At 45.1% G+C, this 15,733-nt stretch overlaps 2 protein-coding genes across 4 annotated transcripts; one reads left to right on the top strand and one right to left on the bottom strand.

Moving 5' to 3' along the window:
* Positions 1-5,457: 5,457 nt before the first annotated feature.
* Positions 5,458-8,891, top strand: LOC100283235 (nudC domain-containing protein 2). 2 transcript variants are annotated; one of them, XM_008645512.4, is made up of 5 exons: positions 5,458-5,631; positions 5,731-5,846; positions 5,965-6,013; positions 6,995-7,137; positions 8,526-8,891. In XM_008645512.4, the coding sequence occupies exons 1-5, from the start codon at positions 5,583-5,585 to the stop codon at positions 8,610-8,612; spliced, it is 444 nt and encodes a 147-aa protein (XP_008643734.1). In that variant the 5' UTR covers positions 5,458-5,582; the 3' UTR covers positions 8,613-8,891. The 2 variants fall into 2 exon arrangements, with proteins under 2 accessions (XP_008643734.1, NP_001149609.2); NM_001156137.2 differs by having other exon boundaries at positions 5,540-5,631; positions 5,731-5,879; positions 8,526-8,825.
* Positions 8,892-12,484: 3,593 nt separating this feature from the next.
* Positions 12,485-15,339, bottom strand: LOC100192650 (uncharacterized). Of its 2 annotated transcripts, none has more exons than NM_001137862.1 (6): positions 14,886-15,161; positions 14,221-14,329; positions 13,732-13,897; positions 13,509-13,584; positions 13,265-13,390; positions 12,485-13,157 (listed from the first exon to the last, which is right to left on the bottom strand). In NM_001137862.1, exons 1-6 carry the CDS (start codon positions 15,069-15,071, stop codon positions 12,825-12,827), a joined length of 996 nt encoding a protein of 331 aa, NP_001131334.1. In that variant the 5' UTR covers positions 15,072-15,161; the 3' UTR covers positions 12,485-12,824. The 2 variants fall into 2 exon arrangements, with proteins under 2 accessions (NP_001131334.1, XP_008681056.1); XM_008682834.4 differs by having other exon boundaries at positions 12,498-13,157; positions 13,732-13,894; positions 14,886-15,339.
* Between the last annotated feature and the right edge of the window lie 394 nt (positions 15,340-15,733).

Raw genomic sequence — 15,733 nt, 5'->3', positions numbered from 1 at the left:
GATAGGATCTTTACTCTATTTATGTGCATCTCGACCGAAAATTATGCTTTCCGTATGCATGTGTGCAAGGTTCCATGCCGATCCTAAGGAAGTTCACCTTAGGGCCATAAAAAGAATCATGAGATATTTAGTTTATACTCCTAAGTTTGGACTTTGGTACCCCAAGGGATCCACTTTTGATTTAATAGGATATTCAGATGCTGATTGGGCAGGGTGTAAAATTGATAGGAAGAGCACATCAGGGACTTGTCAGTTTCTAGGAAGATCTCTGGTGTCTTGGGCTTCAAAGAAACAAAACTCAGTAGCTCTTTCTACCGCCGAAGTCGAGTACATTGCAGCAGGCTATTGCTGTGCGCAATTACTTTGGATGAGGCAAACCCTCAGGGACTATGGCTACAAATTGTGCAAAGTCCCTCTCCTATGTGATAATGAGAGTGCAATCCGCATGGCGGACAATCCCGTTGAACACAGCCGCACTAAGCACATAGACATTCGGTATCACTTTTTGAGGGATCACCAACAAAGGGGGGATATCGAGATAGCTTATGTTAGCACCAAAGAACAATTAGTCGATATCTTTACCAAACCATTAGATGAGAAAACCTTTACCAAACTTAGGAATGAGCTAAACATTCTTGATTCTCGGAATTTTGATTGAAACTTTGCACACATAGCTCATTAATATACCTTTGATAACATCTCTTTCATGACTACGCAACTAATGTGTTTTCAAGTGCATTTCTATGCTAAGTCGTAGATTGAAAGGAAAATGGAGTCTTTGGCAAAGATAAGGCTTCCACTCCACTCTATCGGTATTATTTACCCTTCCTCGTCACTCCACATCACTCCAAATTGGTATAATCCTTCACTCTTATTTTGTACCAATGCGGAGAAAGTAAAAAGGGCTCTCCGAATCTCCATTTTTGGAGATTAATGCCAGAGGGGGAGAAAGTTTTAAGCCCAAAGCAAAAGGACCACACCACCACCTAATATTTAAATTGTGTTTTGAACATTTTTATTGGTATGTTTCAAATTGGTATGTGTTATTTTCAATTGGTATCTATCAAAACCCTCTTGAAAACTAAGAGGAGAATTTCAATTCAGGGGGAGTTTTGTTTAAAGTCAAAGGAAAAGCATTTGAAACAGGGGGAGATTTGCTTTATATTTGCTTTGGTTTGTGTTGGCATCAATCACCAAAAAGGGGGAGATTGAAAGGGAAATAGTCTCAATATTTCCTATAAACGATTTTTGGTGTTTGACGACCATCACAAACCTTGTGGACTAACCAGTTTGCCCAGTTGATCATTTCACAGGTGCACAAGTTCATCTACAACCATTTTAAGTCGACTGTCCGGAATACCGTAGATTATTCCAGACAGGATAAGTGTTGGGGACTTGTTCTCAAATGATAAGAGTAAAGAACAAGGCAACACAAAGTATTAAATGTTAATGTCCTTCGTCCTTCGAAGCATTATTTCCCTTAGGATATAACGACCTTCGGACGAAGGTCATGAAGGACATACCTTCATCATCACGGTTATAAGATAGTGAAAGATAAAACATATAAAACATGAAAGATAAACACAAATAAACACATAATATCATTCATATATTATCATTATACCAACTTGGATATTTAAATATGATATTTAATTACATTTATACCTTCAGTTTGATGGAAGGCAAAAATCCAAGTGTTGCGCGCGAGCAATTACAAGATAGCGTGAACAGTACAGGGGTACTGTTCATCTATTTATAGGCACAGGGCGCAGCCTATGTGAAATTACATTTATGCCCTTTACAATCGATTACAATCATGGCACAATCTATCATGGGTCTATTGGTCATTTCATCTTTAAGTCGGTTCACTCCTTCGTCTTGAGTCATGTCACTATGCCGAAGCTTTATAGGTGATAGCTTCGGCATTGCTTTTTGAGAGGATCCGCTGAAGGTGTTTCTTTCTTCAGGATCTTCTGTTACGAAGCATACCCCCAACAATAAGCTTTTTGGAAAAACACCTACGCGCGGACCGTCCGGGCCCTTGTGGCGGACCATCCGCGGCACCAAGGTGACCCTCGGACAGGAACACTGCAAAAACACAAGTCTACACTTCGGACCGTCCGATGGAGAAGCGAGCACCGTCCGAGACCAAGCGCGGACCATCCGGCCTCAGGCGCGGACCGTCCGTTCGGTGAAAACCAGAAAAACCCAAAGGTGACGGGTTCGGTAAAATGTAATTTTAGCGTCCTCGCGGACCGTCCGGGGTGCACGACCAGACCGTCCGCGACTGCTTTATCTGACATCTGATGACGCATTTAATGCATAGTAGCCGTTGATATAGCCGTTACTGCTGATCGTTGCGATTTCAGCTGTTGATGTGTAGGGGCAGACCGTCCGGACGAGGGGCGCGGACCGTCCGCGGTCGGCAGAAAGGGGGCAACGGCTAGGAAGTGGTTGAGGGCTATAAATACAACCCCAACCACCTCCATTCACTTCACCCAAGCATTCCAATCCTTCACATTCAATTCAAGAGCTAGCAATCCATTCAAAGACACAATCAAAGCTTCCAATCTCTCCAAGTTCCACAATTGAGACAAGTGATCGTTAGTGATTAGTGACTTGAGAGAGAGAGTGATCTGTGTATTATTTGTGGCTCTTGTCGCTTGGCTTTTGCAATCGTGCTTTCTTCTTCTCCCACTCTTATTCTCAAGTGACTTGTAATCAAAGCAAGAGACACCAAGTGTGTGGTGGTCCTTGAGGGGTCTAAGTGACCTGTTTGATTAAGGAGAAAGCTCACTCGGTCTAAGTGACCGTTTGAGAAAGAGGGAAAGGGTTGAAAGAGACACAGTCTTTGTGACCACCTCAATGGGGACTAGGTTCTTTGGAACCGAACCTCGGTAAAACAAATCACCGTGTTCATCCGCTTTATTTCTTGGTTGATTTGTTTTCCCTCTCTTTCGGACTCAGATTTAATTCTAACACTAACCCCGGCTTGTAGTGTGTTTGAGTTTGTAAATTTCAGATTCCGCCTATCCACCCCCCTCTAGGCGACTTTCACTCTGCATAAAGCATCTTTCTTGGTGAACGATGCAATTGCTCTGTAATTCTCTCTCCATGACATCCCTTTATAATTCTTTCCGCAATCGCCGAAGGTACACTTGTAAAGTTGATTCAGGTTGAGGGAAATATATCCGGAAGATATCTTGATCGAATTATTATATTTGAACTCTTTTGCATTCCTTGCACGTTTATTTATTCACTTAACATTTACCTTCGTCACTGAAGGAGTTATCTCGAAGGGTTAACTTTTTCGTGACGAAGGTTGTCAATCTCTTTAATATTGTGTTGCATTGTTTTTTATTGTGTATAACGATCGAAAACGAGTGACCAACAGTGTCTATCACAACCAACACAAGAGATGTATCTAGGAGGACGTCTCGTCCACCTCGGCGTCTGTGTCCGAGGCCGATGCAACCATGGAGGAGACGGCGAGAATACAGTCCGGTCAGTCGGTCGTGCTCCACTGCAAGAAATGGAGAATAGAGATGGTAACAACAGCTAGTACTCCAAGCCTAGGATCTAGACTGTAATCGGGGAGATCTCGCAATCGAGAGTATGCAGTGTAGAGAATAGGAAGGAAGAAGAGAGAAGAGAGCTCATCGAAGAAACTCAAGGGCGATGGCTACACCAACACTGACGGTGATATAGACGGAAGTCGTGTCCACACATACTAATTCTCACAATGAAGGATTAATGGATGTTAGAGACGCCTAAAAGAGAATTTAAGTCTATAGCTACGTCTACGCGTCGTGTGCAGGGTCGTGCCTGAGGCAGGGCGGGAGGGGCGACTGACCTGGGCCCCCATCTCCCCAGGGGGCCACCGCACACAAAGTCCAATAGGAATATAGGAATATAGAATAGAAACTAGGTTAGTAGCAGCCGCACCGCACGTCCCTGTTGCATGCCTGCCTGGTGCCGCCTGCCTGGTGCCTGCCGCACTGCTTGCCGCTGTGCTGCACTGCCTGTCTACCTGCCGCCGCTGCTGGCTTGCTGCCTGCCGTATGCCTCCAGCCTCCTCCATTTCTTCTTGCCGCCTCTCGAATTCTTAGTTCATATGCTTTTTTTCTTTCTTTCTTTCTCTAAGTTATGCACATTGTTTTATTAATTTATTTTTATTGATTTCTTGCAGATTGTTGTTGACATCATGCCTCCTAGAAAATATGCATTAGGAAGCCAAAAAAGAAAAAGAAGAAAACACACAGAGGATTTTGTCTTGTCACAGAAAGGAGCCATAGATAAATTTCTTAAAAGGGATATGGGAGATCCGAGAAACACAAATGAATTAGCAATAGTGCTTGTGGAGCCGATGGACAAACAAATTGGTGGGAATTCAGAATACCAAGGACCTACAGACCATAATGTAAGTGACCATGATAATATATCTCATCCAACTGCTACAGAATCTGTAGTGTTGATGAACTGCCAGTAGTGACTATAGACGTATATGATCCAAGAAATTGGAATAATCTTGATAACAAAGCAAGAGATACATTAGTCGAGAAGGGACCGATAAGAGAAAAGAATATTGTCTTTCCAATGAATGACAACTCTAGGCATTTTTCCTATTCCCATTATTTTAAAAAATTAAGCAATGGTGAGGAACATGACAGAAAATGGTTAGTTTACTCAAAGTATGTTGATATAGTGTTTTGCTTCTGTTGTAAACTTTTCAATTCTGATAGTTGCACAAGTTCATTAGCACATGATGGATACAGAGATTGGAAACATATTAGTGAGAGACTGAAAAAACATGAAAATAGTGCTGAGCATATTACTGGTATGAACAGTTGGAATGAATTGAGGGATAGACTAAGAAAACATGAACAGTTGCTGAGCATATTAGTCGATGATTCTTTTGATTTTGAGGAAAATAATCTGACATCAGAGTTAAGAATATTACAAATGACACTGCCAGATAGATCAATGTCTTCTATGGAAATTTTTGAGTTTGTTAGGAGAATGGATTGCTATACCAATATATCTGTTGCTTATCAGATATTATTTACTATACCAATAACTGTGGCATCAGCTGAAAGGAGCTTCTCAAAGCTTAAGTTATTGAAGAATTATTTAAGGTCTATAATGTCTCAAGAAAGGTTAAACAGGCTATCAACTTTATGTATTGAGAAGAAATTATTAGATGATGTCAATATTGAAGCCATAATTGATGATTTTGCATCTAGAAATGTTAGAAGACATTTTTAAATTGATCTCTACAATATATTTGAGGTAATAATCTTACTTCTATTTTTACTGCTCAAGTCTTTCTATGGTACATCAAGTATAATTAGTTGATATATATAATAGTAAAAATAGTTTTTATGGTGTTGGAACCTCTGTTTATAATTTTGTTCTGTGCCCCTCAAAAATCAGGTACGGCCCTGGTTGTAGTGGGTTTCAAATCGTCGAATCTCTTAGCGACCCCGTTTTAACGAAGGGGAGCGTGACATGTTTCATAATGTCAAAAATGTCGGGTCCTAAAAATCAATTTTCTCCTCGGGGACTCCACTCGGTTGCCGGCCATGGCGGAGAATTTGGCCCCCGAGAAGCGCCACACCTTCGTGCACAACGGTGAGCCGCTTCCCCTCCCTGGTATCCTCCACAGCCTGCCTTCCCCGGGCACCCGACCCCTCTGCCTTAGGTTTCGATCTCCATCCCCGCCATGAGCAGGGCAGAAGGTGTTCGAGTGGGACCAGACGCTAGAGGAGGTGAACATGTACATCGAGCTCCCCAAGGGCGTGCCCACCAAGCTCTTCCACTGCACCATCCAGGCCAGCCACGTCGAGGTCGGCATCCGCGGCAACCCGCCATATCTCAACGTCTGTGCTCTTTCTGAAGGCTCGCTCAATTCCCTAGATTTGCTCGTGTATTGTTGGGGATTGAATTTTTTGGGTGATTTTGCAGCATGACCTGATGCACCCCGTGAAGACCGACTCGTCGTTCTGGACAATAGGTGTGGCCGAACTCATCGCTCTTGAGCACCTCATCATTTTTTTTCTTCTAAACCACACCTTTTCTTTTTCTGAGCCTGTACTGTAGATATTGATTTCTGTAGTATTTCTGACATCTTCGTGAGAAGTGTTCTTGAAATTGCTGTTCGGTTGGTACAAGCTGTTTGCGCTTATAATTGTTAAACTGGCACGATGCTTTTACCAATTAATACAATGGAGAGTTGATGAAAGCAATTCTCCTGCTTCGCTGATGCAAATAAACTACTTAGCAGCCATACTGATAATCATTGGATAGTATTGGGTGGCTTTAGTTTTTGCCAGGGTTAGTTGAGAGCTAGATAGCAGACATTGTTGATGAGTACAACTGTACAGCTGCTCCTGATTTGGTACCCTTTTGTGTTTTACTAGTCACTTTAGACAACAAAATATGTCTCCAGCACACATCTTTGACCTTTATAGTCTTACTTTTGCTGTATAGTTATCAACTTATCATAATTATAATGATATGGATATATCTTTCATGGCGAATGCGATATTAGTTCCATTCCGATGATCTTATCAAGTTATCAGTCTGTATAGTTTATTGTAGAAACTTGCTAGCATCAAGTATTCGTTGTTGTTGACTGTTTTTTTATATAATCTGAGTTAGTGCAGAACTAGAGCAAAAGTACCAAACTTAGGGCTGTAGGAAAATACGTAGTTTCTGCCAATCTACAGATCAAGTGAATTTGACAACATGCTTTGCTAGAATCAACAATTAGGATGCTTCTGAGGTGTGATGATTTTTTGAACAGCCAGTAAAAACTTAGTGTGAGGCTGTGAGCTAGTGATAACATGAGATTATGCATAAGGGCATTCTAGCATGTGCTACTCACATGAAATTTAGTACTATGGATATTGGGATATGTCTGTAACGATATCTGAGTCATATACATCTTATTCAACTATAATTTTTAACATGGGCAATGGTGATGACAATACAGAGGATGCTGAGATGCATATAACACTGCAAAAAAGAGAGAAGGGGAAAACATGGTCATCCCCAATACAAGGGCAAGGGATTTTGGATCCATATGCTGCAGATCAAGAGCAAAAGCGGCTTATGCTCCAAAGGTTTCAGGAAGAGGTATGATCTCTCCCACCCTCACCTGTACTAGTTTCATTGCCACGCATTCCCATCTCATGCTTTCATGCTTGACTTTCTTTTCTTAGTTTGTTGAGTTGTTTTTAATTTTCTAACTCAGGGCCAGATATTTTTGAATCACCGACCATACTAATCTGCTTTGCATGCTAATGCCTCAAGTCAAATTACAGATCCAATCGAAAAATCTTGTTTGGCAAGATTAGTTTCACATTCAAATTTGTGTACTATTAAAATAGAGTTAAATGCATGAGCGATCTCTGAACTTGTCACGGGATGCCACTTAGGTCCACGAACATTGGAAATACATTTCTAGGTCTTTGAACTTGTTAAGTGGTACACCACAGTGGCTGGTATGGTCCAGAAATGGACCCATGATGCACCATTTTTACAAGTTTAGAGATGTATGGTACATCACTTAACAAGTTCAAGGACTTTTAAATGCATTTTCAAAGTTTATGGATCTAATTGACATCCCTTGACAAGTTTAGGGGGCCATCAATGCATTTAACTCATTAAAATAAGTTGCTCTGTAACTACACCTTGTAGCTAAGACGGTTGAATCAGAGTCTGGTAAACAAGCTAATAACAATATCTAGCCAGTCTGAATTTGGAGCTGACCACTTTTCCTATGATCTGTACTAACCTCACGATTGTGACTGATAAAAAAGGGCGTACCCAGTGCCGTAGGCTTCCCGCACTGTGCAGGGTCTGGGGAAGGTTATCTTTAAGCGCCAAGCCTTACCCGCATAATATGCAGAGGCTGGGGCTCGAACCCGGGACCTTCCGGTTACAGACGGTAGGCTCTACCGCTGCACCAGGCCCGCCCTTCTCTCACGATTGTTACTGATAAAAGGCCTAAAACCATGTAGATGCATGATTCACTCGGGTGTGATAACTTTGAGTGGAAAATGGTTGGTGTCATGTAATAAGCTAGAATTGGACAATACTTGGTTGAGTCAAGAGTTTAGTACTTTCAGGGGCATGTTTTGACTCTGATATTGTGTATGCTACAGTTCATCCGTCCATTCCTTAATAGTGCAGTTATCGGTGTTACTTAGTGAATTGTTTTTATGATAATACACTCAAACTGCTGGCAGTTATTTCCTAGAACTGATCTTGACAAATTCTGCAACCATAGAAAATGGCTGCTTCCAATAAGAGAAGTCTCATATGACATACAACAGCCTTATCATACGCCTTTTGAGTTCCATTTCGCATGCATCTTTTCTAATTCCAGTATCTACCACTTTGTAAGAACAGCTATATAACGCATGTAGAAGTCTCATATGACATACAACAGCCTTATCATACGCCTTTTGAGTTTCATTTCGCATGCATCTTTTCTAATTCCAGTATCTACCACTTTGTAGAACCCAGGGTTCGACTTTTCGCAGGCTCAGTTCAGTGGAACCTGCCCTGACCCAAGAACCTTCATGGGAGGAATACGCTCTGAGTGAAGCTCCCTACCTGCCCATGTTGGTGTTGTATTCCCGGTTGGTGTCTATCATGGAAATAATCGTGATGTGTAACCATTTTGTGTGCAAGCTCATTAATTGGCTGTAAACCCTTTTGGCAACCTTTGCGTGCTAAATTCTAGTTATAGTTGTGATCGTCATTCAGTGTTCGTTTTTAGATGTATATTAATAATATTTAGGAAGAGTTGATGGCAACCTCTGCATGCTAAATTCTAGTTATAGTTGTGATCATCATTCAGTGCTAGACTGCTCGTTTTTTGATGTATTTATATTTGGGGGTGAGCTCATGACTAAGGCTATCTTCAACCATTCTCCCTCCAAAAATCCCTCATTCGTACTTCTATTCATATTTAAATATCTCTCTTTTAACTATTCTTCCCTCTATTTCTTCTCCTCTCCAACTATTAGCTCCCCTTTTACCTTATAACTGAGTTATTTGTCTTTTATACATCCGCGTTTTTAGAGTTTTAAAAATACGGAGTACTACATATTTAGTAATACACATTATTATAGAGTAGTTATAATAAATAGGATTAATTTCGTGATTAAAACATAGATTAACAAAATGGGTGAGATTAGAGCACCCCCTCACGGGAGGGGGGTTTTCTTCTTTCTCCTGACGAGCGTATGAGTGACAATAAGTTCTAAATTTTACACCTTAAAATTTAAGGATTAGATCTTATTTCTATTTATTTTTGAACTATAATTTATCCTTGCCATTTTATGAATTTTATGGAGAAACATTTGGATCATGATCTATTACCATCCCTAAACTAGCGTGGGTCGTTGGACGTTCCTGGCCACCCTATGGCAGACAGGGGAGGGGGTCTCGTTGATGGCAGTCTAAGACCATCTCTAGCAGCTTACACATATTTATACTTATATTTAAACTAAACTCTATAAACAGTGCAATCTACAATGCAAAACGATGCAAAACAGTGGTTTTAGTGACCATATAGGTGTAATGTGCAGTAGTTCATCCCATATGATCATCAAAAACACCTTTTGCACCATTGCACACTGTAGATTGTATTATTTGTACAGTATAGTTTGAATATGGATATGGGTAAATTGCTGGAGATGGTCTAAGGGCTCGGCTCGTTTGTTAGAGGCTCCGGCTGAAGAACTGCCACAAGGTCTTCCAAATATCTGGCTTTGACAAAATAAAAAAAGGAAAAAAACTTTTTTGCTAAGTGCTAGTTTGAGAACCATATTATCTCAAGGGATTTCTATTTTTCTAAAAAAATTTAGTTTATTTTTTTATAGGAAAATAAAAATCTCTTGGAAAAATGAGGTTTCCAAACTAACTCTAATTGTTCTCTAATAGCACCCCCTATTGTTGCAATTTCCTGATTTGGAAAGATTGCAAAGTATGGTAGAAAAAAGGGATAAATACTGTGGTACAAGATGAAATTTCATCTTCGCCGGCGTGGGAGGAGGTGGTGAAAAGGGTGGATCATGTATTCATGTGAGCAACGAGCTGAGAGTGCTTGCAAGCGCAGTAGTCGAGCAGCATGACACACCCGCTTCACCGTGTACGTCGACCGGCCCCCGACAAGCATGGGAGATGCCATGTGGGACATCCAGGGCCATTTCATGAAGATTCTTGACACTGCCAGATGGGTATCCATGCCGCTGGAGGTTTCCCCTACCAGAGAAGATGTATGTGCTCCGTCTCTGCAACGTTGCATTGACCGTTGCTCTCTTCTAGACAGTTGAACCACTTGTCCCCAAGACGACGACGGTGAGTTGCAGGGCGCCCCCAGGTACCGCAGGAGCCATTTGAGGTCTTGTTCAGTTAATCTCGTTACCTATAGATTGAATGAAAATAGATAAAAATAAGGATAAGTTTGACTTACTTATGATTTAAACTCAACCAATCACACTTAATCCATATAGATTGAGAGCTAACCGAACAAATCCTGAGCTGTTCCAGATCCACAAGGAGAGCCTTGACAGGCTATACGAGTGGGAGAAGAGTAGGTGAATATCGAACCAACTTAGCTCATTCGAGCTCGAGCTGGCTTATTAAGCTAATGTGTTAGATCGGTTTGGCTCGTTAAGCTAATGAGCCATAGTGTCTCTCGTTTTGGCTTGTTCGCGAGTCAAAAAATATAATAATTAATTTCTACTTAATTTTAAACTAATTTAACATTAGTAAATAGTAATTATACTCATAATTTCGTAGACCACATCAATATAACATCAAATTAACATAACTCACCATGCATCAATTCACATACATATTTATTAGTTTAATCCACACTTATATTCGCATAGACCAATTTAACACATAGACACAATTCATCAATTAATTTAAATAGGACATAGACACCACACGTACATATAACATGGTCATTAATTATTACGTAAATGATATGTATATAGTTTTGTTTTATTAAAATGTGATAGCACGTTTAGATCATGAGCTGACTCATTAACAAATCAAGCTATCTTGTTAACGAACCAAAGAGCTCAATTCGTGAAAAAAATTTAAACGAGATGATCCAAATCGAGCTGACTATAAATCGAGCGAGCCGATGATACACAAGTATTTCATCCGGCCCTAGAGAACAGGAGAACAGGCTGTACGGGGAAGTCACGGCACGTGCACCCTGCTCTCCCCTGATTCATCTCTTACACTTGTGCCGAAATTAATCAGTGCGCTTGAGAATTTCGCTACGTGAACTGAAGGCAGTGGAGCGAGAGTTCGGCTGGCCTACGGGAAGAAGTGTGCGGTGCTGAGGAGTGAGGAGCCAGGACGCCAATGGCGCCGAGCCGTTCGCCATCGAGAAGACGAGGGCCGCCTTCAGGGACCTCGGGACCAAGCTGGACATCTCCCTCACCTCCGTCGACGCCGTGTCCAGGAGGATCGCCGCGGTGCGCGACGATGAGCTCCGGCCGCAGCTCGTGCAGCTTGTCCGAGGGTACGTGCTCGCTCGACCCCGCAAGAACACGGCCATCCAAACGAATTACTACGGTACTAGCGGAAATGCGGAATGGTGGCGGGATTTCTGCATCCTTTTTGTTCGTTCGTCGTCGCTCGATCAGGTTGGCAAGGATGCCGAGAGTGATCGCGGACGCGCACCGGGTGATGAAGCGCATCGCCGACGACTCGATCGCGCTCCTCACGTCCTCGGCCGCCGCAGCCGCTCGCCCCTCGGCCCGACCCGGCAGGTGAAGGAGGTATCAGGGTCCCGCCGCCGCCCCCGAGCGCGGCCGCGGGTGCGGGTGCGGGTGCGGGCGAGCTCGGCGCGGAGCTCCGCGGCTGGCGCGCGGCTATGGAGGCCTGGGCCGAGTCGCAGCGCGCGTACGTGGCCGCGCTCTGGGGCCGCGCGCGGAGCTGCGCCATGGACGGCGAGGTCATCATGCCGCGCCTGATCGTGGGGTGGGCGCGCGCGGGGGGCGAGGAGTGGTTCAACGAGGAAGAGGGGAAGAAGAATAAGTTCTGCGTGGCGCTGCCGGCGGCTTTGCCGCTTTCGGATACGACGAGCTGGTGCTGGAGCCTGGAGATGGAGATGGGAGCGAGCAGCGAGGGAACGAGAGCGGGAGATCGCCGGCAGGGACGGACGAGGAACCAATCAATCCATAACTGAAGCCTGCAGTTGTAGCTTGCAAGACATGTCATTGCCAATGATCGCTGAATCTGTTAAAAAAAAGGAGAAAATGTATACAGACAAGAATGTACAGTGCATGGGAGTTTTCAGAGATTTTACTGATATGAAATATTCAGAATAGTATGTGGCTCTCTGTTCACTTACCTGAGCTTCCCTTGCATGTGTCTCATAGAGTCACAACACCTAACGCACTCAGACTAGAAATAGAAACCGGCCCTCATCTGAATCACAGCACCTAACACAATCAGACTAGAGATAGAAATGTAATGATGACATAATATGGTAGCATGATTATGCTTCGAGTTCAGTCTCTCAGCATACATATATATATGTAGTAGCACGAGCTTAAGCTAGTCAGTTCTATTACAGAACTAGTAAATGTACCGACGGAGACGAGGGACTCTGAAAAACTCAAGTCCGTTCACTTTCACCACTCCAGCGAACACAGAAATAACGGCGGCTCATGGTCATAGCTAGCGCCCGCCATGCATATCGATATACGCATACACTAGGACAGGATAGGTGCCGTCGGCGAGCGGCGCGAGTCTCACCCCACTCCCACCCGGCGTCTCCGGCTTCACTTGGACAGGCCGCCGTTGGAGTGGTGGTCCCACGGCCAGACGTCGACGCCGGGCCCCCCGCAGCTGGTGACCTCGCTGGCCATCCGGTTGTCCAGGCTCTCGAGGCTGGCGGCGATGCTCTGCAGGGGGGAGCTCTGGAGCTGCAGCTGCTCCGCCGGGGACAGCCCCGTGAAGCAGGCGTCGTCGGCGCCGGGGAAGTCCAGGCCGGACACGGACAGCACGTCGGGGCCGCGGCACGCCTGCCGCGGGTTCAGCGCCGGCGACAGCCCCAGGCTGCCCAGCCCGCACGACAGCGCGCCGCGCGCCACCATGTCCTCCGCCAGCTTCACCTGCAATGCAAGGCACACACGGCGCGGGGGTCGGACGGAACGGTTAGTTACCGAGGGAGCTGCACGGGGGGCTCTGCGACGAACAGTGTGACCGGCGGCGGCCTCACCTTGACTCTGAGGGCCTCCACGTCCGACTTGAGGATCCTGTTGTCCGTGACCGCGGTCGTGAACTGCTGGTTGGCGTCCGTCAGCTGCTTGAAGAGCGACGCGTTCTCGCCTCGCAGCTGGTCGACCTGTTCCCCAAGGAGGTCAGAGAAATGCATTTCCAGGTTCAAATCAGCAGCATCTATGGAAGCTTATAACACGACAATTTTCATTTTCTTTGCAGTAGCCAAACAATGACAGAATTACCTGTGTCTCAAGGTCAGCTAGGTGGGCTTGCTTCCTCTTCCTGGACCGTCGAGCAGACTCACGGTTCGACACCATCCTGTGATTTGAGACAAGCATTTTAATTTTTTTTTAGCTTACACTAGACTCCAATCCTAACTTCTGCTCTGTAGACATGACCATAGAGTGCCAACAGTGAGTAAGAAAAAAAAAAGGCTGAGGGAGAGCAATGACTGTCCATGCTCACCGTCGCATCCTCTTCACGTCCTGTGGGTTCGTGCTCTGCTCGCACGGGCCACCCTCGATGTCCAGCAGCGAATCGCTGTCGGAGTCGGAACCACTCGTGCCGCCCAGAGCCTGGCTCTCTTTCAGGTACAGGTTGGTAGCCGATGTTGGACTTGCTGCTGCAGCTGCTGCATGCCAATGATTGAACTTGGTACTGTGAGCTACTAGAAAGAACAGGGAAACTAACCTAGGATTACTCCCTACAATTATTTAAGCCCAACTTGTCTGCTGCAACATCTGATTTCTGTCGAAACCGCGAGTTGCCTAGCGGCTGCAGCTGGTTTTATTCAAAAACCACAAGTTCTGAATGATTTTCAAATCCGTAGCACAGAAGGCACTGCGCACTGTTCTGAATGATCTTCGAACTAATTGTTGCTCTGAACCAAAAAAAAAAAAACAAAAAAGTGGAAGAGCGGAGCCGAAGACGGAAGCAGCGTGCAGCGATACGTACCACAGATCGACGACTGCGACTCGATCGTCGTGGAGACTGCGGGATGCCTGACGTTGTGGTTATGGGACCAAAGGTGATTATGGATGTTTCCAGTTCCATTGAGGGTGTTCTGCTCGGACAAAAAACAACAAAACAAAAGAAAAAGCAAACTTGATCGTTGGGGTTATCTTCGTCCGTATCAAGGTCTACGGCAGTGTAAAATACAGTAGCGCTCGATCTTTTCTATGGTCAGGTCATGCTTAATTTGATCCTCAACGCGTGATTCAGAACCAAGTAGTACTTGTATCGGTTCTTAGAGCCTTGGGTTGAGAATTATGGATGCTTTTGAAGGAAATTATGGGTTTAGGAGAAGACTCCCACTGGTTTGCTTCGACATGCTTAGGGTTCAAGAGATACAGTTGTGATCATAAAATTTGTTATTGACAACGTGAAAGCATGGTCGGGTGAATCAGTGGGGGGAAAAATTTTCATCCTAGATTAACAAGATCTCGTCCACTGATCCACATGTCACGAAGAGTGGGATTTCTAACACTGATGCAAGAAGAGATCTGAAGCGCCAATTTATAATGACTAGAAATCAGAGAATTTGCATGCTCCGATTATGCACGCAACGCAACGCAGCGTCTAGTAAGATGCTCTGCTCTGCTCTCTCTCTCTCTACTCACCGAGTCAGCGAAGCTGAAGGCGGACAGATCGCTGGAGGGGAACACGCCACCGGCGCCGAACGGCGCCAGCGCAGCGATGTCGTGCGTAGGCTTCTGCTCGGCCACCGCCGCCGCCGCCGCCGCCGTGGCGTCCTCCCGGCCGCGGAGGAAAGCCTCCAGCTCCAGCTCCGATGGGCACTTCTTCATCCGTCTCTCAGCGGCAGGCAGCGAGCACAACCTCTCTCTCTTTCTCTCTTTCTCTCTCTCTGCGCCTCTACTCCCGTCCCGTGGCTGCTGCTGCGGCCGCGTCGGCGTCCACGATCCACACAAGGCTTTTAGAGACGGGCGGGCGACGCAGCGAAGCAGAGCACCGAGAGGGCGACGAAAAGAAAAGAAAGGCCTTTTTTTGGTGATCGGAATTCGGAGGCGAAAGGAGACTAGGAGAGGGGAAGGAGGGAGGAAAAGGTGGCCGGCTGCAACGGAGTCCGGCGTGGAAAGCAGATCGCTGTGTCTTCCGGGCCGCTTTCGCGAGATATCTACGAGTTTGCCACTCCGCGGCGCCGTCGGCCGTCATTTCACCCCCACCGTACGGCAGCACTGCGGTGCGGTCCGTGCTGGTTTGCGTAGGAGAGAGAAGGCGCGAACGCGGGCCGCTGCCGTCGCCGTGTGAGGGGCGGGAGGTACAAAGCGAGCGAGACTGCGAGAGATGGGTGCCTCCAAGTCGAATCTCGATAAGAGAAAGTGCTTGGGAGCGCATTGAGCAGCTCCATAGAGTATTATTTGCGCCAAAGCTTTTTATGGGGTGTTTGGATCCCCAAGTTTAAAGTTTTTTTTTTGGAATAGCTTCAGCTTCAAAAAATAGTTCTGCA

The sequence above is a fragment of the Zea mays genome, chromosome 5 (genome assembly GCF_902167145.1).
Source record: "Zea mays cultivar B73 chromosome 5, Zm-B73-REFERENCE-NAM-5.0, whole genome shotgun sequence".
In the NCBI taxonomy this organism is placed as follows: domain Eukaryota; kingdom Viridiplantae; phylum Streptophyta; class Magnoliopsida; order Poales; family Poaceae; genus Zea; species Zea mays.
The sequence above is the reverse complement of the archived record's forward strand: the minus strand, read 5'-3'. Positions and strand labels throughout refer to the sequence as shown.

Coding starts and splice junctions, on each gene's coding strand:
- LOC100283235 (NM_001156137.2), top strand. CDS start 5,583: ATGGCGGAGAATTTGGCCCCCGAGAAGCGCCACACCTTCGTGCACAAC. Junction 5,632..5,730: donor CCACACCTTCGTGCACAACG/GTGAGCCGCTTC, acceptor CGCCATGAGCAG/GGCAGAAGGTGTTCGAGTGG. Junction 5,880..5,964: donor GCAACCCGCCATATCTCAAC/GTCTGTGCTCTT, acceptor GTGATTTTGCAG/CATGACCTGATGCACCCCGT.
- LOC100192650 (NM_001137862.1), bottom strand. CDS start 15,071: ATGAAGAAGTGCCCATCGGAGCTGGAGCTGGAGGCTTTCCTCCGCGGC. Junction 14,330..14,885: donor CCTTCAGCTTCGCTGACTCG/GTGAGTAGAGAG, acceptor TTGTCCGAGCAG/AACACCCTCAATGGAACTGG. Junction 13,898..14,220: donor GTCGCAGTCGTCGATCTGTG/GTACGTATCGCT, acceptor ATTGGCATGCAG/CAGCTGCAGCAGCAAGTCCA.